This window comes from Paramormyrops kingsleyae, chromosome 9 (assembly GCF_048594095.1).
Source record: "Paramormyrops kingsleyae isolate MSU_618 chromosome 9, PKINGS_0.4, whole genome shotgun sequence".
NCBI lineage: Eukaryota > Metazoa > Chordata > Actinopteri > Osteoglossiformes > Mormyridae > Paramormyrops > Paramormyrops kingsleyae.
In genome coordinates, this window is record NC_132805.1 from 1,789,795 (window position 1) to 1,817,634 (window position 27,840).

A 27,840-nucleotide genomic window follows, 5' to 3' on the forward strand; every position below is an offset into this window, starting at 1 on the left:
TGCAAAACCTTAATAATATTGTACTTAAGCTTTTAAAACATGACATAGCCATGACCCTAAACTTGAATGTGTGTGGTTATATAAGTATAGCAGAAAATCCCTTGTCTCTTGGTTTTTGCTTTAGCAGCATGTGAATTGATCAGTAACAATGACCCATTTGTCATTCAACATTTGGTGAGCTGTAGCTCCCCTAGTGGTGAACCTCCAGCTAGAATTTATTGTGATATTTTTTAAAAGCAATTTTACACAAAGATTATATATGAACTAGGGCTGTTTTCGACTAAGGATTTTCATAGTCGAATCTGATTCGTTCGATTTTGCCGTAGTCGACTGATAGTCGAACCTTTTTTTTTTTTTTTAGATAGCAGCTAGATTTTTTCCATTTCAAACAAAAGAGTTAAAAAAAACTAAAAGAAAAACATGGTGTGTAACAAATACCTTTTATTCATTTAAAGCCAAATTCACAATCAGAATCTAGTGATCCCGGAAAATAAAATAAAATAACTGTCGTATTGCACAGCCTTGTATGCAAGGACAACATAAGCCCCTAGTGATTGTGACGTTGTCTACGTATAAGCCCGTATAAAGGATAGACATGTTTAATGAGGAAACTAACTGCGCAAAGTCATGCACTTTTTATCTAGACGTCTGAAAAATTGTTTGAATCTCCGGTCTCAAATGAAAAAAAGTTGCACAGAAGGACCATTGTCAGCATCAGCTCAAGTAAATGGTAACCACGCTTTCGAACAAACACTTTTCTCCGCCATGCATTGTTCTTCGCAGCTCTGTGTCTCCGAGGACGGCGCTGTCTGTGATCAGGGCAGAGTAACGCAACTGTCACACACGCTGCAGTATTTGAGAGCTGCCTGCTCCGCCCCACACACACACAGAGTGAAACTCTCCGACACAAGAAAAAAAACATAACTGATAACATCGGGCTGATATGGTAATAATTAAAATGTTAACAATTAAAATGATTTTTAACGATTAAAAAACGTCTGTGAGCCCACCAATAAGCGCACAAAACGAACTCTATTAGAATCAATGATCCTTAATGTTACCTGTAAGCTACAGTTGGTTGAAGGCTCATTATCATTACCCCAGTTCCCAATAGCGTAATTCGCGTTTTCTTTTAAAGCAACATTTCATAGCAAACTACTTAAATAAACAGGTCATTGAAAGATCAGAATTTAAGCCTTACCGTTTTATCCCAGGACTCTTCCAAAACTTCTGGCTGTGGTCCTGCACAAGGCAGCATGGGTCACGTGTTCCACAGCAACAATAACACTGGGCTGCCCGCAGACGTGCCTATCTGAAAATCGGCGTAGTGCACTCGGATATCGGCCGATGCCGATACATTAAATAATGCTAAATATCGGCCCGATATATCGGCCGGCCGATATATCGGTCGACCTCTAGCTGCTTCTCATTGGTTACATAACACTTTCCTACTATTCGACTATGAGGTTCATAGTCGAATCAGACGTCTACGAATCGAATCGTCGAATCCTCGACTATTAGAAGTCAGCCCTAATATGAACCATTATATATGTATTTTATTAGTTATTAAATTATTAAATCTGTGGACCCCTTAGCATTTGGTATTGGTATGACCAGTTTGATTGTTTATTGTGGATATTCCCAGCAGTACTTGAAAAGGATCTACATTTTGAGGTCTTTTATCCTTAGGGGCTTGCATTCATCAATATATATTCACACAGAATGTTCTTATTCTCACCCCACTAGAGCAGTGGTTTTCAACCTGTGGGCCGCGGCCCCCTAGTGGGCCGCGACGGTATTGCAGGGGGGCCGCCAATTATTATTAATAGAAATTGTAATATTGTTAATATAATAAAAAATGTCTAGTCAAAATCAAATAAATCATAATTTTATATATAATTAAATAAATTACCAGTTTATTCAATAAAGACAATTAACAGCCTTGCTTCCGAGTACTTAGTTAACCCTACACAAAAAGCGGGATCGTTTAAATTCTTTTGCAGTGGGCCGCGGAAACATATGTGTTTGGCTGTGTGGGCCGTGAGTTAAAAAAGGTTGGGAACCACTGCACTAGAGGAAACACATCCTAATGCCTTATTGTTTTGCAATCTGTGTTGTCAAGGAGACGCCCAAGTCTAGGTCCAGGGGCAAGTTTAACAGTGATGTTTTAGTCTGTTTTCTCAAAGTGAAACTCATCTCTGGCAAAGAAGGCTCTGTGTTCTGTCTATGTCAGTGTTCGCTGGCATCAAAGTTCTCCGGGAACCCTTCTTCACTCATCCTCTTGGGCTGAGAATGAACAGATTATGTGTTTTTTTTTTTTTAAACTTTCCAGTCAGAAAACCAGCCACAGCGGTCACCGGCCTCTTTGGTCAGGTCTCTTCTGCTCATTGAGTAAACATTAAAATAAACAGACACAAAATGAGATAGTCCTCCATTTAAGGGGGTCATCAAACTGTCTTCATTTAGGTGAGTTAAACCAATTTACTACAAGAATGTGTTTTTTATTGTATAATTTGAAGACAGCTGCATCCTTGGTGATGCACTGAAAGCAAACTCACATCCCATTTCAACCCATTGCCTAAGCCAAGATAGGGAAGCCCACCCACAGCAAAGGGCCAGATTTTAGCTGTCTTTTTTCAGACGCTCATCTTCTGTCACAGATCACATCCTTTTGGACAGACCAAGCCAGCGCTCTCTCTGGCGGACAGTATCATTTTACATCATTTATATTATATAATGTGCTCCTGTTGTTAATTATTTGTTTAATTTTGGACTTCTGTCCTCTGGGTTACTGTTTAACTAATTGATCCATTTTTCATGGTTTGGCAACATTAGAAGTAGCTTTGCTTCTGCCAGTAAATCTCAATAGGAATTTGTGGTACAAACACCAAAATGAAGTGGAACGATTAATGACATTCAAAAGGACCAGTGGTGAAATTAAACATTAATGTCAATCGATTATGATAAAATGATTCAGGAATGACATTACAAATAAAAGGGATAGTTTATCATTTGTGTAGCTGCTTAACCAGGGCCGTGGGGGGGCAGCACGAGGCTGGGGTGGGATGCCAGTCTCTCACAGGGCACAAACACGCACACACACACACACACACACAAACACACACACACACACACACAAACACGCACACACACACACAAACACGCACACACACACACTCCATGGGGATTTTAGGGAAAACAATTAGTCTAATTGCTTGTTTTTGGGCTGGAGTAGGAAACAGGAGTTACCCAGGGGACACCCAGACAACACAGGGAGGGTATGTACACTTCACACTCACAGAGCAGAGGTGTGATTCGAACCCAGACCCTGGAGATGTGAGTCTCTGAGCCATCCAATGAGATGTCAAGGTAGCAGAAAAGTATTTCCACAACAGATAAGTCTGAAAGATGACTACATCTAATGTAATTGCATTACAACACAATTAATAGCTAATATGACATCAAATTACACATTAGGGACATAATCACGTATAGGATCACACACATATACACACAATATATGCGTCAAATTCATCCAAACAAGTTACAGAACAACAAATCAGAACTATCAAATCCAACTTCAGAATCAATGATGACGAACAGAAAAGCATTTATTCGAGTTTCGCTTAAAATCTGTTATTCTATTTACCAAAAATAGATGTAAGAATTGGAGAAGTAGATAGTCCAAATTGACAGTCCTCTTTTGCCGTCACAGAAATAGGGCTGATAATGGGAAGGGAAGCAGGTTAAGTCGAGCGACAGGGAGAGAGAAGATAAACAGAGAAGTAAAAGGCGAACGAGGCGCCGACTTCCTGAGGTCTAGACTACCTCAAAACAGACTGCAGCTTTACTAATATACCACTAACAGGACAATGTCAATGACCCGCCCATTTACTAATATACCACTAACAGGGCAATGTCAATGACCCGCCCACACACTGGGTTAATAAACTCTTTATTCCTGATCCTGCTTAGTGAAACTCACCATTGCACCAAAAATAAAGTTATGTTACCTTTGATCTGATCCCATGTCACATAGTTCCGTGTGCCATCCCGGCTGGAGGAAATCCTACATAAACGTAAATTAAGTATAAGACCATTAAACACAGCTGTAAACTCAGCTCTAAACTCTTTGCAGATAATATTACTGACGGGGAGCACAAATGTAGTGGCTATAATTAAGGAGCTGGGCTCACCGAAGCAACCACTTATTTAGCCAGAGTCAGGGACGGATTATGGGTTGTGTGGGCCCCTGGGCAAAACGTTCATGAGGCCCCCCCCCCACCACCACCACCACCAGCACCACCACCACAACCACCACAATTCAAGGGCCCTTGGCAGCCAAACGCCCTCCCTCCATGTTTCCATCAGAGGCCCTATAGGGTCAGGGGCCCTTGTAGGCAGAGGATCAAAGAATGTAGGCCCTCTAAAATAGACAAACGAAAATACATTGTTGATAAGCGTTGCAAATTGTTTTGGGCTAGGGGTCCCACGGGCCCCCTGCACCCCAAGGGCCCCTGGGCAGCGGCCCCGCTGGCCCCGGTCCATAATCCGTCCCTGGCCAGAGTGATAGTAATCAGGAGCCGATCCTGGCATTAAAGTATAATAAAGAAAATGTTCGCCTTGCACTGCCACTCTATCACATTGCGCGTATATAAGCAGATTCACTAGCACATATCAACAGCGGGTTTCCATTGTGGAAAAGGCATCATTGCTCCCTAAAGACAAGAGTCCTTCCAACAAAACCAACATGCTGAGTTAGTGTTGGGGTTCGGCTGTGATCCTTACCTGAGCAAGCATTCATAAAAATGCGTGCATAATGGGTGACGTTTTACCTGCAGGACCTTAAAGTTTATGGTGCTTCCCATATGGTTCCCATATGTGTGTGTATGTATGTATATATATATATATATATAGAGAGAGAGAGAGAGCGAGAGAGAGAGCCTAAACAGTATATAGTATACATAGCATATATATAAAACATGAGTCTATTAGACCTTACAGTTACTGTCGTGTCACTCACTCTCTAACAGCTTAATGGTCGGTTCGGCCCCGGCTTGGCCAATGGGAAGGCGAGTCGCTTCCGCACGATTTGCAAACAGTTGAGCGCAAATTGCCTAAGAGGAAGTCCGACCCTGTTAGATGTAGCTCAATGTATGCAAGTTTTCCGAAAGCCTTTTCACCTAATCAGTGAAATGTTTCACTCAACTTCCGTATATCTAACTTGCCTGAACTTCCGTATCGAGCAAAGCGGCGATAGCAGCGGCAATGCAACCAATTCCCGACGATTTAACGACACTCATTTCAGGTATTTTTCGGAATTAAATGCATCATTATATAACCATGTGTCATGTAGGGTGCACTTGTGGGTTAGTTTTTTAACAGCCTGTTAAAAACTGATGATTTCAGCGTTGTTTGGTAATAGGGAGAAGTTTTATTGCGTTTTAGTCGTAAAAACTTTATACGACTAATTTATAATTTACACCAAACAGCAGTCGAAACAAAGTCATAAATTGTTACGGATATAATCATACTATGAAATTAGCAAAATTACCGTTATTCGTTGGGGAGTGTAGCGGTACGTGAGGTAGGTTGCGGCTCCGGTAAACATTATTTTGTGCAATTACTCCAAAGTTATCTACTGGTAAAACCGGAGTGAACGGAGTCAGTGTTTCATAACACCACTGAACATCGACACAGCACTGACTGTGATATTTAACTTGAAAATGACAGCACACTGAAGTACTAATTTGTTCCAACCTGCAGAAGTTTTTTTTTTAATATTACCTACGTTCCTTCCACTGACCCGTATTTCAGCTTGCAGATTAATAATACAAATTAACTTGCTGTAATAAAAGCCCCAATTTCACCTGAAGACGCGTATTTCACTCCCAGACATCATCCCCGCTTCTGCGCCAGTATAATGTTGATGTATATATCACACACACGTTTGTTGTGTTGTATCATTTTCTGTCACTTGTATTACATTTATTTCCAGACCTAGAGTTTTTCCTCTCCGATGGTCTGAAAGGAGAAAATTTAAGCAAGAAGGCAAAAGAGAAAAGAGATGCCTTCCTCAAACGGATCAAGGAGATCAGAGCAAGGTAAAACTAAAAGTTGACGCCATCATTGTCTTTACAAAAGGAAAAAAAAATGTAACAGTACGGTTAGGAATTGCTAAACAGCCATCTCGAAATTATTTCCGAGAGAAAGGCCAAGTGATCATGTTTTAATTTAAATATGAGCTATTGTGCTGTATGTGTATCATACGAACCTTTAAATTATTTGTATATGCCTCTATAATGTATGAGTTTTAATATGTATCCTTAAAAATGATTTTTATTTTTTGTAGTTATCCTCAGGATTTTATTGAAAAACGTGAGTATTCTCGTATTTTCAACTCAGACCCGAATTCATTCATGATAACAGGATGAACACTTTTCCCACAATAAATTAATGAATACCATTCAGATTGACCATTCTCATATTCCAGGCAGCTGGTCTTATGTCGGGTTTTAAGTCATAAACAGTGTGCAAATTTTGGTGAGTTGTACGTGTGGGCAAGATAGGGGAAGCTCTGCCAAAGGAACTAATGTTTACTGCTGTTTGTGTTGCCTGGTATCGTATTGGAATGAAGGGCAAAGATCAGGGTTTTGGCACAAATGGGCGATTAAAAACGGCACACAACGTCGTCTGTGTAAATGTGGCATGTTCAATTCTCCATAATCATCTGTAGGCCTGTAGAAGGAGATGAGTAGCATTTATCAGGAAGTTACAGAGTGCGGAACTGAAAATGGCAGTGTTTAGTCAAGTTCCTGAGCTGAAGGCTACTGATTGGTCACATTTAAGGTTTTCTGCTGCCCATTTGGCTTGTTTGATTAGCAATATGTGTGTATGTTTTCTTATCTATAATACAGTATGAAATTGTATAATTGGGCCAAGACAAAGTACTGATCATAACTGCTTAGATGAATGTTTCATCAGAGATAATTAAGGTATTTTAGCTTAATTACCTAACACCAGTTTTCTAGATCAGCGCTCCTCCAGGGACTTAAGCTAACAGCTATCTGGTGCCAGTCCATGTCTGTAACCGGCACAATCCCTGCTGCTATGCCCTGACCTAGGAAATGTGGAAATTAACTAGCCTGTGAAACAATACTCTTAAATGGTATAAACTAGCGTAAGATAATTAGGGAGAATGATATCTGGAAGTGTTTCATGCATTTCTTTTGTTCCTCGTGTCACTTAGGGGATGCTGAGGACTCTGATGAGGTAGATGACACAGACAGCTTCAACGACGGAGGATCTCTGCACTCAGAGCGCGCCGACAAGGATGATGAGGCGGGCCTTGATGGTAGGTGATATTTTCCGATAGTCGCTTTCGCTACCTGATGCATATTCTGCCTGCCCTTGTATTTCCCTGTCTGAGGAGCCACCTTACGAAGAGCCTGCTGTCTTCCAGCGAGTCGGATTAAGGGTGTGGATTTGAGTGTGGGTGGTAGGACCACGTCCCTATTGATAATGTGGTGGCACAGTCTCTCCCCAGGTTACGATGAGGTTATGTTCTGATAAACCGAAAATGCATTTTAATGCGGTACACCTAACCTAACAAACATCATAGCCTAGCCTACCTTAAGCATGCTTAGAACAATTATCCTACAGTTGGGTAAACTCATTAACACAAAGCATATTTTATAATACAGTGGTTAATGTCCCATGTAATTTACTGAATAATGTACTGAAAGTGAACATTTTTTATCCATTGTAAAGTCTAAATAAAACTGACCATTATAATCTGAGGAGCGTCTGTATCTTGTGTGTTTCGGTGAAGCTGATTTGGTCCCTACCAAGCAAATCTATGCCTTTGAGTCAGTTTGTGTGATGCCAGAATGGAGTTCGGATTGAAGCGACAATCCAGGCTTTGTACAGTATGCCACGCTTCTGAAAACCTGCTAAATGCACATGGTTTAAATGCCTGTGTTAACTTGGGTATGCTGAGGTCCAAGAAGTGAGCAGCGCTTGGCTGGAGTGAAGGGCAGTATAAAGTGAAAAATAAAAGGTAACTAGCAAGCTCTGCTTTTACCTGCTGAGGTTAACAATCCTCCCTGAAGCTGAGTTTGAAAGACGTGTCTAAATGAAGAGGTGAGGTGTGGCTGTAGGGATGTCTTCTGCAGACGTTTAATTTCAGATGGATTCTGCTGCATTGTCTTCATTTGCAGAATCCTTTTGAGGGGCTTTCAAAGGGTAACATTTGTTGCAGGCGTGTAAAGTTTGATAGCTAATAAGAATAGCAAATGTTTTTTGTTTTTTCTTTTCAAAGCAGCTCTGCCTGCAATTGAAAGTTTTGCTGATTCAGACTTTAGATAACAAACATTCATTATTTTCTCAAGATGACCAAAACACATGATTAATTTAAAAAGTATATAAATTACCTGAGTCTGTTCCCTATGTCTATAACAGTATACATTTGGTCCTTAGGCACATTTTCTCATGCTAAATGCTAAAGCAGCCTAATAGCTATATGCCTGTCAAACAGGAAGACCATCTTCTTAATACAGACTTTTATCTTAATCATCTTGATGTATTTCTGCAAGTACTGAGTACAGCACTTAGGTGATTTGAAGGAACCATGGTTGTGAATGACCATCTGCATATGACTAAATTATTCATTCAGAGAGATTTGGCCACACATCAAGATGCGGAAACTTTCTCCCTCTCCCTCTCCGTCTCCCTCTCCCTCTCCCTCTCCCTCTCCACCAGAGTGTACAGCTTGCCTTGAACGTGCGTTTTACCTGGTCAGCATGTGCAACATTCAGCTGACGTTCAGTAACTAGGTGTAAGTGACTAGTGACTCTCTTGGGCTGTTAGCTGATTCTGCAGTTATTTGCATAATCAAACACAGTATTTGTCTTTTTATTCCATTTTGCAAATCATTAACCCCGCTAAGCTGGTGTAGGTAGGTATGTTGTTTTTCCATGTATTTTTATTATTATTATTATTAACTTTTGTCTAAATTAAATGGGACAGAATTATTATCACTTGAATGTCTTCTTGAGGACATTGGCTTTACTGTTACTTAGTTTCCTTACTGTGGATCCATGTTTATTTGAGGGTAATGTCAGTTTACGGTTTGTATGTTTGCTATTAATGAATGTGTCAAATATAAAGTTTTGACTTAAGAAGAAACATACATTCAGCATGTGTATAATGAGGTGTAAGCCTGCACAGATAACAAAAGGAATTTAGGTATGTAATGAAAGGTCCAAGCGGCTGTGTGCTACTGGCTGATAAGGGGGAAATGAGAGAAAAGGGAAGTAAAGAAAGAATTATTATGGCTTTTTATTCCTGTCTCCAAAGCAGCCGCCTAATCTGTGCACGTTGGCTGTGTGGACGGCTCCCGTCCTGATCTGCTTTCTGATATGAAAGCCTGGGCAGGACAGTCGCCAGTAGCCAGTCCTGCGGGGGCTATCAGGCCAGACTGGAGCCTTTGTGCTGGCGTCTGTCCTACCAGTCGAGCCGCTCCATTAGATTTATGGGGGGGTTGGGCCTCTGTCCCTGCTCATTATGGGACTCTTGCTCCCAGAGCAGTAGTGGAAGGGGTGGGGGGGGGTTCCCCCATATACCTCCCTCTCTCCTCCTCTCTTGAGTTGAAAGGTTGTTTCTGTCCCAGCCAGATGGCCTCTCCTCAGGCCTGAATGTCTCCAGCTCAGGCGGATGAGGCCATTGAAGTGAAGGACCGGTCCATCTCCAGGATCGGGGGAGATCATGGCTTGGTCGGGCCACAGATTCGTGCAATGAGCCGTGTCCCACTGGAAGGTCCTGTGCCGTATCTCAGCCTGGGAGCCCAAACTCATCCATAGCTGCAATGAAAGCTATCACCTAATTCATGTGGTTCCTGTTTATTACATATTTATGAATCGGAAAGTTATGGGCTTTCCGTTCTATATAAGTACATTTTCCCCGTCATGCCTGGTGTGTTTAAAATGACCTCCTACTCCTGGAAAGAAATTCCCGGGATATTTGGGTATGGAGTCCATGTGTTATTCCTGGTTGCTGGAACACCACGTGTGTGCGGAACGTTGGCGGGTGTAGATAGCAGTGCGTAAGTATTTATGAGCTAGAAACTGTGTCGGTCTGCAGTTATCAGTCCTCCTGGGGGGTCCCATCCAGCGCGGGAGTGGCGGTCGAGAGCTTGCCATGGGTCTGCAGCCCCCGTATCTCCTGCGTTCCTCGTGGGATGTTACTGGCACACCCACCCTCACAAACAGCCACCTGCAGGGAGCGATTCTTGCCGTAAAGCCTCGTCTCCACAGCCCTGGCCGTGCTCCGGCCCAGCTCTGTCTTGCTAATGCTCTTTCCATTTGAGTTTCCCGCTTGTTTAGCTTGGAAGGAGAGGCCGCGCTGGCCCGTCTTTACCGTTTATGGAGCCATATGAGCTCAAATGGCCCAATAAGGGCTCCTGGGCCCCACCAGAGCCGACAGCTGAGAACTCTGGCATTGAGCAAGGACAGGAGCTGTGCGTCTGTGCTGCACGTCAGCCGCAGCTTCGGTAGGCTGTCTTCTGACCCCATGGGTCGGCTGGGCGAGCCGACGTGCGTCAGGACCTCCGCCTGTGCTGGTGACATGTCGGAGGAATCTGCCCCATCTTCCCAGCTGTGTGGAAATGGGGATGATTTTATCCACATGTTGATGCCAGACTCATTTTCAGCAAGATCAGTAGTGGCTGTGATATCATCCTCTTAGTCTGGGGCTGGTTAACTCTGCAGACATCTTCCAAACACACAAACTGGTACAGAGACTGGTTGATTGGAGGGAAAGCAAGTTCAGCTACAAAGAGCACGGAATTTTTATTTATTTAGTAGATATTTTCACTCAATGTGATATACAGGTGAGGATCAGAGAGCACGGTCAGCCAGTGTTAGCATTAAGGGCTAAAGGTGATAGAATTCATTTCCTGGCGATGAGATTCCAAGCCATGACCTTCTGGACATGAGATCAAGGGTGTAGGTTTGGTTTTAATATTGGTGGGGACCAAATCACCCTATTGTCCATACCCAAATCTATACCCTTGGGAAAAATCCTCACACACCACAATGAACAGTGAGACTGGCATCCCAAACCTTGTAGATAGATGCAACTAATGGCATTTCTGCGCTGGCATTCAGGAATCAAGCCGTACCCAACTTGTACCACGAAGAGAGACTATTTACTTCAGTTGTCCACTGCGGAAGGGTCTGCTCGTTAAAGGCCTTACCAGGTTTGGAGAGTGACAGTGACATAAAACCAGAGAGACGCTTATTTACTGCTCACACGGAGTACATTAGTGTACATCATGATTTACTCTGTGCTGATTTTCACTGGCACGTGTGTGAGAATTGCCAGGTTATGTTAGCACCAAATGCTAGTGGAATTAGCATTTACTTGCATAAAATTGGATTATGAATCAATTCCATTCGGCTATTCTATAATACTTTTTTAAGTAGGGAATGCATCAGTACATCACGATGAGCAACACTACTAATAAGGAGTAATGTATACAATATGCCCTTTTTCCGTCAGATGGTTCATGCATTTCAACACAGTCATCAGTATCTCCATGCATTTCGACCTATCAGATGGTGGTGATGCAACCAGCTTGGTATTGTCACACTTTTGGCCCCAGCAGTAGACGACAAGGGTGTTGGTCAGGCACAGTTTGTGGAATGGCTTGATTCTTGGTGGAAGTGGAACCCTGACTTTACTCGGATGACACAACACATGCCTCTTATCTTAGGCTAGAAGCTGAGACCAATGCATTATGCGGATTGCTGCCCATAATGATCCCCAACCAGTCCAAGTAGACTGAGCACCTCTGATTCATATTGTGCTATGAGACATTCAACCAGCATGCAGTCATGGGAAAAATGAAGCGTCCTCAGTGTTTTTTCATCCACTAGGAGTTTGACTGAAGTCTCATTGTTTTGTTTGGTTTTGGTTAAACTGCAGTTAGTGAAGTGGGCCGGACACATCCCGCTAGAGGTGTTTGTTGAGGGAAATGGGAGTAATGGGTTTGCTGTCAAGACTGACCTGTTTCTATCTAATTTATAGCTTGTGCAAAGTAAGCCGTAGTCTGCAGTTGTTAGTTTGACTGATGGGTAGTTTGACAAATCGCGGAAATCTGAAGAATGTAAATGGCAACATAAGATGAAGTTTCTGTGAAGATTTGTTTGTGTAGTTGCTGAATTTCTAATTGTGGTTGGTGGTTCAGTTGGCAGCACTGTCACACTGTTATCTCACACCTCCTGAGTTGCAAATCATGATTCTCCCCCCCCCCCCTTGTGGGTGGAGTCTCCGGGTATTTGAGTTTCCGCGTGCTTGCATGCGTGTGCGTGTGTGTGTGTGTGTCTGTGCGTGCCCTGACATTGACTGCCATCCCATCCAGGGTGTTCCCCTGCTAGGTACTGACTGGGACTGGCTCCAGGTCCCTGTCCAGGATACGCACCTAGATGGATGGGTTACTGCTCAGCACACATCTTATTATTAACGTGTATATATATCACTGTAGTATTGTTTTATATTTATTGCACAGCAAGGGCTACTTCATACCTTTGATTTCCTAATAAAAATTTAATTTCCTAATAAAATTTAACGTCATTTTTTTCGATAATTGTAATTTATATATCGTAGGTCAGTGACTCTAAACCTGGGGGACCGCAGTGTGACGGCATGGTGACATTTGTTACTGCTGACCTCTTAATTATGTATATATGTGTATAATTAAGTATAATACAGATAATGCAAATTGCTACAAGCTAGAGGTCACTCAAATTTGCATTATGATTGTGCAAATAAGTCAAATGTCTTACTTTGCCTTTGTTCAGTTATAGAGCACAAACAATGGTTTAAAAAATGTGTGTGTGCATTTATACTATTTTAGTTTAATTACAGCAATCAGATTTTCAATTACTTAATTATCCCAGGGCATGAAACTAGTGGTCCACTTTAAAATATTAGTCATGATTTGTTCCATATAATTAACTTAAGAGACGAGAAGGGCATTTTTAATGTTTTATTATAAATAGACACCTAAAAAAAATAGACATAAATTAGACTCTGAAAAGGGTGTTCTGTATTCTGTCCTAATTAAGAGCTCAGTTTGAGGACATACAGTAACCCCCCCTCCCCAGGATGCAGTTTGAGGACATACAGTAACCCCCCCTCCCCAGGATGCAGTTTGAGGACATACAGTAACCCCCCCTCCCCAGGATGCAGTTTGAGGACATACAGTAACCCCCCCTCCCCCAGGATGCAGTTTGAGGACATACAGTAACCCCCCCTCCCCAGGATGCAGTTTGAGGACATACAGTAACCCCCCCTCCCCAGGATGCAGTTTGAGGACTGCTGTTCACTGTTGAAGTAGCGGCATGTTCTGAGATCTGTGATTCTTTGTAAAGTCGCAGCCGTGTTCCGCCTGAGCCCAGTTTTGGCAGGAAGTCTTCAGCACGGCTGTGCACAGCAGGATCGGGTCCCTGAAGAATGTTCCAGTAACATCAGAGCATCAGTATAGATACTGACTGAAATCTGGAGTTCATCTGCCGTCCTGTCTTTCCATAATGCACCCTGCACCCTTCTTCTAGCAGTCTTGCACTTTAATGCACGTTTAATGTGGCCCAACAGCATAAAGAGGATCATATAACTAGGGCTGGGTTATACGGCCAAAAATGTTTTCAAAAATGTTTTCACAATAAAAATGTTCATATCAGTTGATATCGATAATTAATCATTATTTCTTTCAGGGTTAATGGCTGATTTTTGTTCCCCAGTGAAAGTTGAAGAAAGCAGATGGTTACTTGTGGTTTGATTCTTGACAAATTTGCCAAACAGCATTTCACAAATCTGAGGTAGAAGTTGAACAGGTTATTTTAGTCAGTGGCAACAACACGCCACCACTCGCATTCTTCCTAGGGTTTCTGTATTCTCTGTGGATTATTACTGGGTGGATTTCTCATGGACTGAATTTTACTGTGGACTTGGGTTTCACTGACTTGCCCTTATTGGACGGGCTGCTTTGGACTTGCTCGCTCTGATGGTGAGTTGCCCCGTTGTTCTGCCTGCCTGTCCTATTGCATTCTCTTATTTGTTCAGTAAACCCCCCATTTGTGTTTTCGGGGCTGTGTCTGTGCCGTTGCCCCATTGCCAGTTCTGACAGGCAGTCACAGAGGAAGTGACATCATTCCATGGTGACGCCAAACGTGTTGTCAACACGCCGAATCTTAAATTATATCAACCGTTTATCAAGCACTTGTCATATTGCAAAGGAGGAAAATTATATCACGATAATTATCGTCTTAATTGCCCAGCTTTACCTGTAATGGGTGTATATTTGATGCTGCAGTTAAGGGAGCACCTCACGAGCTCTGGATGTGGGCGCCGTGCCGCAGGGGGCCCAGATCTGACGGGACCCCCCTGTCTCTGACGGGACTTTGACTGATTCCTGTCACTTTCAGTTTCTCCCTCGCAGCTCCCTCGCAGCTCCCTCGCATCATTGAATTGTTCCCGACACTTAACCCTAATGAAGATGCACAGTTGCAGTATCAGTTCCCACTAATAATGCTAAAGGCCGGAATCTTGTGCTACACAAACCCTGGTTTATGGATATGTGTGTCTAACGTGTCAGTGAACGTGTAAATGAGGATTTGGTTATGGGCGTGAACCAGGGTCATTCGAGGAGCATGAGAAAATGACTGTTATTCTTCCAGACTGAAGTTGTAATGCAGATAGTTGCCTTGGTAGTTTCATATATGTACATGTGGTTGTGTGTGTGATTTTAGTGAATCATTTGAGAATTCCACTAATGGTTGGTGTCCTTCACATTACCTGTTTCGTTGATTACATTAGATTTGATTTTTTTTGTCATTGCACAAGTAATGAAATACAGTTGCCTCCGTGTACTGCTGGATGCTGTTTTGTTTGATAAAGAACTTCATCGACCAACCAAAATCATGTCCTGTTTTATCAGAATTTGTATGGATGCTTGGATAGGTGGAGTTTCCGATGTGCCCCGTTTCTCTATCTCTGATTGGCTGCTGACTGGTCCTCCCAGGTGCTCAGCAGTCCCCTCCGGTCGCCGCCCAGGACCTTCCGTCCGTCTTCAAGGCGGGATACCTGGAGAAGCGTAGGAAAGGTGGGTCACTTGGCCTTATGGGATGCGGTCAGGCCAGCTGGCCGATCCGCAGGCAGGCGACAGGCGTTCCGGCGGCACTGCCCTTGATTGGACCTCTGAAGTGATGTCATTGTCTTACAGATCACAGCTTCTTTGGCACGGAGTGGCAGAAGAGATGGTGTGCCCTTAGTTACCGCACGTTCTACTACTATGGGAGTGACAAAGGTAGGTGTGTGTGTGTGTGTGTGTGCGCGTGTGTGTGCGTGTGCGTGTGTGTGCGGTGGGGGGCACGGAAGGAGACGTTCCATGGGGACATCTGCTGTCAGGATTTTTTATATATTTATATATTTTCTTTTTATATTGTCATTTAATTTCTGAGAGAAGCTGCACTTAAAATGTGCATCTGGCTTTTCCTGGAGAGAAATGTATTGCTGAGGCTGCTGTTTTTTCTTTTTTCTTTTTTTCTGATTCCCTCTCCTAAGGCGATGGGGTCCATGAAGCCAGCTCTTTGCTTTTTTGCATTTTTACTGCTGCCTTATTTCGCTTCCCCCTGGGGAGAATTCCTCCTCATTCCTCATCCCTGAACAGTACGCCTACAGCCAGCTGCTGAAGATCATATGAACTTCTCTACGCAGCCGGTGCAGCAAGCGATCGCTGGCGCCGGGGTGCATAATTTGCATGATATTGCAAAAGGAGCTTCCATAATGTATTGGCTCACCTTTATAACAGGATCCAAAATGCAAAACTGGCACAAGTATGTCATGATATTATTTGGCATGAGAGCCATGCCAAAAACCACAGAACTTGAATGGAGAACAAATTTTTTCTCTCCGTATTTATGACACCAGAACATGTGTCAGCACTCTGTCACCCCCCTGGCGGTTCGTCTCTCCCCCCCTCCTTCGCCTTCGGCAAATAGACAATCTCACCTTAACTAGTCCACACACGCTCTCAATACTCATGAGTGCAGCCTCTAGGAAATGTTGCCTGTCTGCCTCACCTGTGCAGATAAGCAGCAGAAGGGTGAGTTCTGCATCGATGGCTACGCCGTGAAGATAAACAAGGCGCTACGGAAGGACGCCAAGAAGGACTGCTGCTTCCAGATCTCCGCCCCCGACAGGCGCGTCTACCAGGTTGGTCCCGGCTGCGTCGAACGCACTTCGCAGTTAAAGGTGTAGTTGGAAGGCGCCTCAGGCGCATGTGGAAAGTTGACGTTGACGTTGACGTCGCTCCTCTGCAGTTCTGCGCCGCGACCCAGAAGGACGCGGAAGAATGGGTCGAGCAGATCCAGTTCGTGCTGAGGGGTGAGGAGACCAGCCGGTCCTTTTTTTATTAGTGTTGTGTGTTTCAGCTCACTAAGTGTGCGGGTGTTTATGCCTGTTCTTTTATGAAAAGATATTGAATCGGGGATCATCCCAGAGGATGACGAGGAGCAGCAGACGTACGACGACGTCGCAAACACTGCCCCCGCTGCGTCTGAGCCGATTGACGAGGACATCTACGAGGAGCTCCCCGGTAAGACGATGGGCCTGGTGCTGGGTTTCCATGGAGACGTGTGTCATGGATGGATGCTGACTGTCACCCTCTGCCCACCTGCCCTGTACAAGCCTGGATCCTGTTGGTCGGTACAGTTGGTCTCCTGAGCGACAGAGGGCCTTCCGTTAATGTCCAAGAGGCCGCTGCTATTAACGCGAGTGCAGCACTGACCCAGTGATCATTGGCAGCAGTCGGGGGATGGGAACAGGACGCCATGACGACGGGGTTCCTCTCGCTTACGGCACCAGTGCAGCATCTGCAAACACACTGGCTCGTTCCCCTTTGAGACTCCAGCGTAGGGCAGTCATGTCAAGGCAGGCCAAGTTGAGGCGCTGTGTTAGCAGCCATGGACTGGGAGCACTGGGAAAAGCTTTTCCCCAGCCACATAAAGACTGGTTGAGCGGCCATAGTACGCCACTGGATTACTCCTGCAGGATGTGGGTGTTACTCATGAACGATGATGCTTGCTTTCACAGGGTACTATCTTAACATGACCTGCCATAATAGTCTATAGTTTCTAAAATACTTTACCCAGAACCCTGTTTTTTAAACCGTATTTTATTTTGACGGGAAACTGTGTGACTAATGCATCCCTGCCAGGCTACACAACTTTTAAAGTCATTAGCGTATTCGTGAATAAGCACTGGGCAGCCTTTATCTTCGTTTATGCCTCAGCCTACATACAGTCCGCTGGCTAATTTATTTCCCTCAGTTGAAAGATGTTTCATTAAGTCCTGATGGCGCAGGTCCCCCCCCCCCCGCCTGCCTGTGACGTTTGGCAGCGTCCCGAGTTGCTCCCGCCTGCCAGCTGAGGTTAGCGGGGTGATTTCAGTGCTTTCGTGTCTCTTTCTTGCTGCCTGGTGGGCCGCCGGAATGCGGGGAGCTCAGCATTTCCCGCTCGGGCCTCGCTGCCTCGACCGAGGCCGTTTCCTGTGCCTCGGCCCCTTGGCCCTCGATGCCAAGCCTTGAAAGGGCCGCGGGGAATGTACTTTATGTCTCCCTGCTGATTGCATCTTAATTAAAAACGATGCCAAGCTCCCTAAGCCTAACCCTGCCAAAGAATCCGAGCATTCAGCAGTTTACGGTTTCCATGAACCTTCTGGAAGGCCGTCACTCCCTGAGTAGGTGCCTGTTGTTGGGGACCATTAGCTGTAATTGTAGCTGTTGGGTCTCTGCAGATCACCTTGCTTAGCTCATGCCTGCTTCTAGAAGTTAGTCAACAATTGTGACCACTTCCTGTTTTCATGAGAGATGAACAGACCCCTAATTTGGGGTGGGGGTGGTGAAGCACAGGCCCAGAATTTTTACATCAATCTCAATCCCTCTCCCGTTCAGTGGGTGTGATGCAATAATAAGTTGCAGCCCTGGGTTTTAAACATCTTGCCTAAAACCATGATTTGTTGTGGCTCCTTTCATCATAGTGGCTATGGTTTGGGTACAGGAATAGAGAGTTGGCCTTCTCTGTAGTGCTTATACTGATGTATTCATTTTTATAGAGAAATAATGTTGTGACTTTCTGCAAGTTTAGGAATATCATAGGATGCTAGACATTTACAAAGCCTGAGCCCCCAGGACCACATTCACCGTCTGCAGCATTGCGAGGTCCTTTGACCCAGAGAGCCAAATACAGCTTGTGACTTCCTGTTTTCTTGAGCCGGTCTTGACGTACGTCTAGTTTGTGGTCATCCGCTGCGAGAGATCGCAGGCTGTTATTTTAAACTGGGGACATCAGAATGGACCAAAGCTGTTTTCCTTGTGCATGAGATTAGCTGGTGTGTAACAGTATCGTTTTTTCGTTACTTTCAAGTTTGCCCTCCTCTTACTTCCTACACTTTTTTGTCCGTATTAAACTTGTTCATATTTTCTATTCTTCTGTTTTTCTCTTCCAATATTTCAACATGGTGGATTTGCTGTACAGATTGATTAGAATGATTTTGACCCAAAAAAAACCCTTACTTTTTAAGAAAACCATCCTAGTGTCAAGGCTGTGAAACTGGGATCTGAATTATTTTGTCTTTCATATTTTTTACTTTGTTTTACTTTATGCCTGTCAATGGCAGCCCTACGCCAGTCATAGTACATTTAGAATTATGGAAAATTTCAGTCCAGTGTAGAAATTCACGTTGACGTCTCTTAATATAGTATGAAGGCAGGAAGACGAATCGTTCTTCCCCAGATCTAAGCCCATCTCTGTTTTATGAAATACTGTTCATTTATGGCTCAAGCAATCAGTCTTTATAAAGATTTCATGGAATCCTTGATTTGGTGACAATAAATCTAAATGGTTTGTCGCATAACAAAAAATCCACAGACAAGCCAGCAAAGTGTCTCATTGCGATTCAGAGATTTTGGTGAATAAGCATTTTGAATATCTTTAATTCAGTCTAATGTTTTTAACGCATCCATCAGCTTCTTTGTTTAACGTTCTTGCAAAAATGTTTTCCATCTTGTCTGAGGCATGACTAATGGGCCCCTGGGGGGGGGGTTTCTTTCCCCCATTTTATGATGAGAGGAGCAGAACCTGCCTCTAAGACGAGCTGTTTGCCTTGGACCGGCACTCATCAGTTGCTGGTTCTGAACTGGGGTGGCCTGGGACTCTAGATGAACCTTCGTTTGATAGTATTTCCCCCCCCCCCCCCTCAGATGAAGAGGTCCCTCATCCTCCGAAGGCCAAGGTGGAGATCCTGAGCAAACCAGCACCCCCTGCTGCACCTGCACCTGCTGCACCGGGTAACTGCACCAACCCCCCCCCCCCCACACACACCCGAAACAGTCACTCACTCACTCCTGTCTGTGTGTCTTTTATATGGGTCAGCTTGCAGCTTGTGTGCTCACTGGCAGGAATGTAGCCCTCTGCTACAGAGATCAGCAGCGACCTGCAGAGGATGATGATCTTTAAGGGAGCTGCGGGCTTCAGTTGATGCTATTTATGCATTTTTTATGAATGGGGGAGGTATGGCTGCATTAAGTATGCTGTGTGTGTCACTGCGCATTTTAGTGTCACGCCTTTGGCTGTATCGTATAGGCATATTGGAGTTGTTTATGTTGTTGCAGGGCAAACCAGTGGATTATGGGTAGCCGGTGTATTCTAATCTCAGGTGTGGGTGTTTGAAAAGCTTTCCTCAGCATGCTGGGGTATATATAGGGGCGGGTCCCAAGTTCTTGGCCCCAGCTGAAAGCTGATTGGTTCCTGGAGTGTCCTCTCTCCTGTCACTCAACAATCCAAGACGAATCATTGGCTAATAAAAAAGATTAGCTCCTCTATGAATTATGGTCCCTAGAATCGCCCCTACTGGCATGGCTGCTGGCTATTATTCCCCCCCCCCCCCCCCGACCTCCATTGAGATGGAGAGGAATCCTACGGGACCTTGAGCTGAGGTTCTGCAGGAGGTCGTCAGCGTGGATCCTCCACTTTTACTACCACAGTGTGTCTTGGACTTAAGGGAGGGTCCTGCTTTCTCCGTCCCCCCGTCCCAGGTGTCACAGTGGCTCTGTGACAGATCTCGATGTCCCCTCAGGCACGGGAAGCTGGGTGACAAATTGGACAGCCGGGGGTGGGTGGGGAAGGCTGTGTGTGGGGGGTGGGGGCCCCGATTGGTGACACTGTGCCTCTCCTGCTCACGGCACACTGAAGCGCTGTGTGGTCCTTCTGTTCAGTGTAACGGGAACGTGAACTGAAAGTAATTCTCTGTACTTCTGAGTGGGCTTTCAGTGAGCACACTAAGTTAGTGTTTCAGTCAGAATCCAGGTGTACGGGGGCCACGGCAGCTCCTAAGCCCCCGCCCCCTGTTGTCTGCATGCGTGACCAGGGTTATAGCAGAGCAGAAACCTGCGTCCTGCTGATCGGGAGCAATCTGCAATTACATAGACGCTGTGATCTATCTCCCTTCCTTTTTTCTGTCGCTCCTTAAGTGCCCTCTGGAAAAAGTCATCCCTGAGTAATGCGCTTTAATTGTTGGAATTAATGAATCGATTTTGCGAAATCCCATAAAACTGGCCTACTGACAGGAGTAAGGTGAGTGTAACATAACGCAGACAGCATGTCTGCCTTTTTGGTGGGCTTTTGCAATCTAGTTTAACTCTTTCAGGTCTGTGCTTAGATTGTAGAAGTAGTTTAGATAGACCGTAGCCATGGGAAGGAGCACTCACTAGCGCCCCCTGTTGGCATGCGGTGGTTTCCTGTTTCCCCCCCACCCCTCTAGCTGGCTCCTTTAGGCCTGAGTCAGTCCTCTGCTGCCTCCTGCTGCTGCTCCTCCGTCTCTGCACCCTTTCATTTCCGCGTTCTCTGCTCACAGATCACCTCCTGTTTTACAGATCCGTGTCACACATGCACAAATGCATGTAACTATACAGCTCAATAATTTTTGTTAAATGGTTTTATTAGGAAGTTTTAATGAACTATTGATTTGGCTTTCAAAAAGTATGCGTTTGCATTATGTCAAGGATATGTAGTCATCAGAATTTAATTGAAATCTTTTAAATGCTAGGATTGCTAGGCATTATGATTTATAATTGTTTCCATTTATGGTTTGACCTAAGAGTTACATCAATCTCTCAGGTACTAGAAGGTCCCAGCGACCCTAGAACAGGGGTCTCCAACTCCTGTCCTGGAGAACTACTATCCAGTAGGTTTTCTATCTTAGCTGGCTTCTGATGAGTTACACCTGCTCCTGGTACTTACCTGAGGACAGGTGTGGCCCGTCCGAAGTCAGGTAGGATAGAAAACCAGCTAGATGGTAGCTGCCCTCAAGCCAACCACAGGAAGCACAATCCGCGAGGCAGCAGATCATCTGGAAAGGGATGCCAGTCCAAATTAGCTCCGTGTTAAAATGACAACCAACTGCAGCTGGCGAATCAGCTGTATTGCAGTGAATGTCTGTCTCTCTGATTGCTGCCTAACTGTAAGCCTGTGTTCCCATTTTCAGTTCCCCCAGTGAATAAGAGCACAGATTATAAGAACTACTTCCAGGGCAAGTGGGACTGCTCTGCGGACCATCCAGACGAGCTCTCCTTCAAGCGCGGCGACGCAATCTATATCCTGAGCAAGGTAAAGCAAAGCAGCCCTTCCTTTGCTCCGCGGCCGGGCAGGAACACAGCAGTGGGATTATTGCGGGCAGCTTTTAATATCCTGCAAACTTTTATATGCCCTATAAAAGTGAGCCTGGAAGGCTGGCCAGCTCCGTGGCTTGGAGCAGGGATTACATTCGGCTTTCCGACGGCCTTCGTGAGAAGAGCAGTGCTTCAGCGTGAACCCCAGCCGGCCCCCCCTCCCCCACATCTTTCTCCAGCCCCGCCTTTTGTCCTACGTGCTTTTCTGCGCTGAGACAGCATGACATCGGGGGGGTCTGTCCAGGCGGTGATGGGCGTTTGATCGTAATGCACAGCCACACGTACATGACTCGGGGACTGGGAGGCGCGCCGGTATGTAACTGGGTCTCAGCCATCTCCGAACCGGATTTGTGTTCTGTGACTGGAGGGGCGTGAGCCGTGTCTCTGCTAAGCGCTGGCACCGTGTAGCCCGAGTGCCTCAGACTGTTACCGATGGCAACACCGATGTGCAAGATGATTTCCTTCATCAGGTCACTAAACGCCCGCACTACAAGACTTTCCAACAGTTTTTTTCCCTGGGCCATACGTTCACTTAACAAAAGCAATGTCCCTCTGCAGACATTGGTCACCCCCCCCTCCCTCCACCGTCTGCAATGATTAACTATGTCTCTGGAAATTGTATTTGATCACTTTATCCTCATCACCTTCGCACTTTAACAACAGGCATTTGATAGTCTGATGCTGTTACGTTTACTATGATGTTATACCTTTGTGCAGGGGAGTGTCTTGTTTTGGTTGGAAGGTGGGGACTAATGTTTTGGGTGAGAGGAGTGAATAGGTTTGGGGGGAGTGTATGAGTGAGTGTGGGTAGGCTGCCTTGGGGCAGATTTGTTAATTCTTAACTATATTGGTTTTAAAACACTGACTAAGAGTGGCAACTCTAAATTTCGTTGTGTTTAATACTACGTATTTTATGCAATGACAAATAAAGCTTCTAATCTAATCTAATCTACAAATGAGTTCTCCCCAAACGAGCTTGATGGGCCGAATGGCCCCCTCTCGTTTGTAAATTTATGTTCTTATGTAAAAAAAAATAATGGAATGTTAAAATAGTGATGTGGGGATGGGGGGGTGGGGCGTGTACCCCTCAATATTTAATTTGGCTTTATCCATCACTCCAAAATAACTTTATATTATAAATATTAAGTTGTGCCCTTTCCATATCAAACTGTCTCCTACGCTTGTGGATGTAATTAGAAGGAATTTCTTAATTTCATTTTAATTAGCAGACACATTTATCCAAAGCAGCGTGAAAGAAGGGGAGTGATTTGGCTTACAGACCTTCCTCATCTGTGAAATCACTCTAGCACTGATGGGATTCTAACCAACAACCTTGGTTGCATGGTCATGGGCTCCCAGTCCTGCAGAGCTGCTCACTGCGCCCTTATTGGCTCGCACAAGTTTCTGTGTTTATGGTGACCCTGAGGCTGCCTCGTGCCGTCGCTCTGACAAGGCCGCCGGCTCTGGGCCGCCCAGCGGGCCGGACGCTGCCGTTCCTGGTGTAGCCCCGGTGCTGTCAGCGGGAGGCACATTGTCGTGCTGCTCCGGGGCATAAAACGACAGCGCCGTAGTAATCGTCGCCCGTTTTCGCTCGCATCAGGTTTCCTCACGCCCCCACGGCGCCCCCTGCAGCACATCAGGCAGCTCGGTTCGATTCGTTCCGGCTCGGTGCCGCCCGGGCCGCCGGCCGGCCCGTTTTAGCCCCGCACTAAACGTTAACGATTCGAGTTATCGCTCCGGCCGCGCTCCCCACCAGCAGCTGTGGCTGCATGCCGTTTTACGAGCGGCCCGGCCGGCTCCGCCCCCGGCTCTCATTTCTGTCCTGCTCTGTTGCTTCCCGGCAACCGCAGACGGACGAGCGCATGTGGCCGGGGGGTGGGCCGGTGGCGCAGGAACGGCTGGAGGCATCTCCCCCGTAACCCCATCTGTCTCATTAGCGCCACACCTCATCAAACCCCCCCCACCCCCACCACTTAGGCCCAGATAACGACGTGTAGCCAGTCAACAGGAAGCCATCAGCTGTTCTGGCCTCCTCCAGCTCCTTTTCTTCCTGACTTTCAGAGGCTCCGTTCCTCAGAAGACAGGCGCGGGAATTTAGCGGTGCGGTTGCGCGCGCGGTCGTTTATAATCGCTCGTTCTTCAGAAGTGCGTATTTCAGCCAGAGCAGATGTGTGCTGTCGTAGAGGCCCAGAGCTGGCCGCTGTGTGTCATTCTGAAGCCTTTCTGTTTTCCCGTCTCCTGCACTGAAATATATCATCTTTAGTTTTTATTTGCAGTTCCCACATATATAAATACCCCGAATATTGCTCCCTGTGCCATAAATATCGTAAATAAGCTCTCCCATTAGGATTAAGCCTTTCAAAACCGTAATGGAGAATGGTGATAAAACTGCATTTCGGCTCGGATTCCATGCAGCCGCACTCGGGTTAAGGTTTTATTTATGCACTGTAAATTTCATGCACAAAAACCGCTGAGTTATAGACGCTGACCGTTTGACTAGACGCTAATGTCCTGCTTCTCTGCGTTTGGCTGCTCTCAGCCATCAGCCCCCACCGCTAACTTCCTCTGCAGCCCCCCCCCCCCCCCCGTGTCTCTGTTTTTGTCCATCATGTGTCTGTCCGGTCAGGGTCACTGGGCGACACTGCCCAGTGTGTCAGGCAGGTGTCGGTGTCACTGACCTCCTGCCAGTGTACGGAGACGTGCTGCTCCTCATCCAGCAGGAGGAGAAGATGGCTGCAGGCTTTTATAGCATGTGGGGGGTGGGGTGCGAGGAGGGCAGGCCAGCGACAGGGCGGAGGGGGGGGGTTTATTTGGCCCACCGCTCCGACAGGCCTGTTTTTATCTCTCAGGCGCAGAGGTGCTAGTTCACAGCTGTTTAAAGCGGAGACTTTATAGTGTTCGGTTTTATTGTCGAGCTCTTCGCGGGGCGAGCGGCACAAAGGCTCCGGCGATGCCTTCAGCTGCTCAAATAAAGGGGGGGGGAGGGCGAGGGGAGGGGGGGCCTGCAGTAATAAAAGCAGATCAAAGCGAACTGGAGTCGGGGCCCTATAGCATTAGTGGTGGCCCTTGTCCGGAACCAGCACCGAAGCGGCCGGTGTTTAGCCCGGCCTGCCTCTCTTTGACGGGTCGTCAAGCCTGTGCTGCTGTTGCTATGTTTGAACCCGTGATGCACTTCACGCTTCTCTCCTGCAGGGGGAGCTCATTCTCATTCGCGTCTCTGCTAGCCAGTGCCGCAGTGTCAGCAGAGGGGCACTGGCGAGACTGTTGGCTGTATCACCTGCTTGGGGGGCGCTTCACCACGCCCTGGACTGCAGTACACTGCACTTGCGTGCCGATAGTCAGGGATGCTGGGGGTGGAATGCTTGTTAGCGCTTTAGTGAGGTTCTGACTCCTCAGTTGACTTTAAGTTTTAAAAAACAAACTGGAGTCTGGAAATCGGCAGGAACTCGAGAGACGCAGATTTCCTGCTGAGCCAGCCGGTGCCGGCGCCGCCGTGGCCCAATCTGCTGGACGTCGACCCGGTTCTTCCCCGGTATCCCCACTGCCATCCCTTCGCTGGCGCTTCTTGTCAGAGTTCCCACTGGACTGGATGAGCATACGATGGATTTACCGGAGGTCCCCAGTGTGGTGGGAGGCGGGTGTGTGTGTGGGGGGGGGTGGGGTTCTGAATCGGGAGGCTGGCATTAGATCTGCTCCTCATTAGAGCAGGAATGAACGTAGAGCACGATCATCTGGTCTTCATCAGCTGCAGCACTGCGCAGTGGGGAAGCGGGTGGTTTAGCGTGCCTAGGACTCGTACAGGGGGGCGGGGCGGGGGGGGCTGTAGCTAAACACTGATATCTCTATTGCTCGAGAGCTCATTTATATAAAAAAAAAATAAAAAATTGATAGGTTTCAAGATACTGTTTTCGTGATTGTGTGACGCTTTCCCCCAAAATGTGATTTGGGGAGGGGGGGGGGGCGTCTCCCAGGATGTCATGGTGCTCAGACCTCCTCCCCCCCTTCCCCCATTAGGAGTATGAGAACTTCGGCTGGTGGGTCGGCGAGCTGAAGGGCTCCATCGGCATCGTGCCCAAAGATTACCTCATGGAGCTGTACGCTATATGAGGCACTGAGGTAAGTGTGCATCAGTGTGGCGCCTGCTGTGCCCCCCAGGCAGGTGGAGGTGCCGAAAATAACACCCCTGTCTGCCCCACTTCCTGTTTGTGTACATCTGGCATGCGGCACTTTCACGCTAGTTACTCTTCTCATTTTTTTTTTAGGTCTTCATGAAGCCCCGCCCCTCTGCAGCATGGAGTGATGTGAACTGGGCCTCCTGTGCGATTCCTTCATGGCGTTCGCTTGCACATCAGGATGTTTGAAATCAGTTACCCTGCTTTAAAAAAAAAAAAAAGGAAAAAAGAGAGAACCTGCATTGGTTTGTGCCTTAACTGCGGGCAGAAAACAAACCAACCTGTACAAAGTTATTTATATAAACCAAAGGAAAGCAAGAGTATATCACTGCATATTCCCAGATTTGGTTTAATGATATCTGCTCTGTCCAAAATACTGAAACTGCGTGGAGAATCTGTGTGAAGCAGTTTGCTACTTGGTAATAGCTATTAGCACACTTCTTTTCCGCTCCCCCACTTAATATGGTGCCTACAGTCTGAGTGTTGGCCCTTGTAATCACCACGAGCTCCGTGTGTTTCTGTAAGGCAGCTTTGCTGTTGACCTGAAAGCAATAACTACTAGCTTGAATAAAAGAGTGAACGTTACATGCCCTGCATGTTGTTACAGTTGGTGTTATGACACTTGTACACTAGATGGCAGGATTGTTCAATATGTTTCCCCCCCCCCCCCCCTTTACCAGCTGTGTTCAATTGTAGCTTCCTGTTGCAATTGAAGTGGAATTTGTTAGGCTGAACTGGACTCTTTCATCTGCACATATTGGGAATGCAGATATTTTTATGGCTTATATTCAGAACTCCTTTACCAGCTTTTAAAGGAAAAGATACCATTTGTGTGTGTGTGTGTGTGTGTGTGTGTGTGTGTGTGTCTGAATTTTTGTTGCATTAACTAAGGGGTGAAGAATTCAGTTTGCAGAGGCATGTTTGTGTTTAACATTTACATGGCCGTAGTTTGGTCATTACAAAGTCTGCAGAGTTTGGAATTGATGAAACGGTAGGTATGCTGTTCAGAGATATGTGATGAAAGCAAAAACCAGCTATGTGAATGACAGATGGCAAATGGAGGGCTGCTGCTGAGGTTTGGAAGGAAGTAGGATTAAGGAGGAGGCTGCTTTAGCCCGAGGAGCTGCATGTGTGAGCCTAAGCGCTGCCTGTGTGAGCCTAAGCGCTGCCTGTGTGAGCCTAAGCGCTGCCTGTGTGAGCCTAAGCCCTGCCTGTGGCACTTCAGCAGAGAAATGGGCTGAAACGGGCCCCACACATGCCATCGCTGAGGAGGGCATAGGCTACGGGGCCCGGCATAGGCTACGGGGCCCGGCATAGGATACGGGGGCCCTGCATAGGATACGGGGGCCCTGCATAGGATACGGGGGCCCTGCATAGGCTACGGGGGCCCGGCATAGGCTACGGGGGCCCGGCATAGGCTACGGGGCCCGGCATAGGCTACGGGGGCCCGGCATAGGATACGGGGGCCCGGCATAGGCTACGGGGCCCGGCATAGGCTACGGGGCCCGGCATAGGCTACGGGGACCCGGCATAGGCTACGGGGGCCCTGCATAGGATACGGGGGCCCGGCATAGGCTACGGGGCCCGGCATAGGCTACGGGGGCCGGCATAGGCTACGGGGGCCGGCATAGGGGTCTTACCCTATTTGCATGTTTTTTTTGTTATTTTATGGGGGTGAGGGGATACAGAAAATACTTCAAGCTGCTCATGTTATGGAGGATAAGGAGCCACCATCTACTTAATGTCAGAGAAGTTGACTGCGGCGACGTCCTGTGTTCTGCCCTGGCTGGGTCAAGGGGAACTGGGCCAGGAGACGCAGGTCCAGGGTCGGGAACTTAAAGAAAGCAGCTGAAATTCTAATGCTGGGGGGTGGGGTGTGTG

The 27,840-nt window shown here is 46.4% G+C and overlaps 1 protein-coding gene across 1 annotated transcript; it reads left to right on the forward strand.

Annotated features, from left to right (window-relative positions):
* Positions 1 to 5,115: 5,115 nt before the first annotated feature.
* Positions 5,116 to 26,544, forward strand: skap2 (src kinase associated phosphoprotein 2). Its single transcript, XM_023802714.2, has 13 exons — positions 5,116 to 5,308; positions 5,999 to 6,104; positions 6,353 to 6,378; positions 7,250 to 7,354; positions 15,083 to 15,163; positions 15,284 to 15,367; positions 16,151 to 16,275; positions 16,383 to 16,446; positions 16,538 to 16,657; positions 19,322 to 19,408; positions 21,604 to 21,725; positions 25,802 to 25,903; positions 26,050 to 26,544. Exons 1-12 carry the CDS (start codon positions 5,269 to 5,271, stop codon positions 25,892 to 25,894), a joined length of 1,053 nt encoding a protein of 350 aa, XP_023658482.1. The 5' UTR covers positions 5,116 to 5,268; the 3' UTR covers positions 25,895 to 25,903; positions 26,050 to 26,544.
* The last annotated feature ends 1,296 nt before the right edge of the window (positions 26,545 to 27,840 follow it).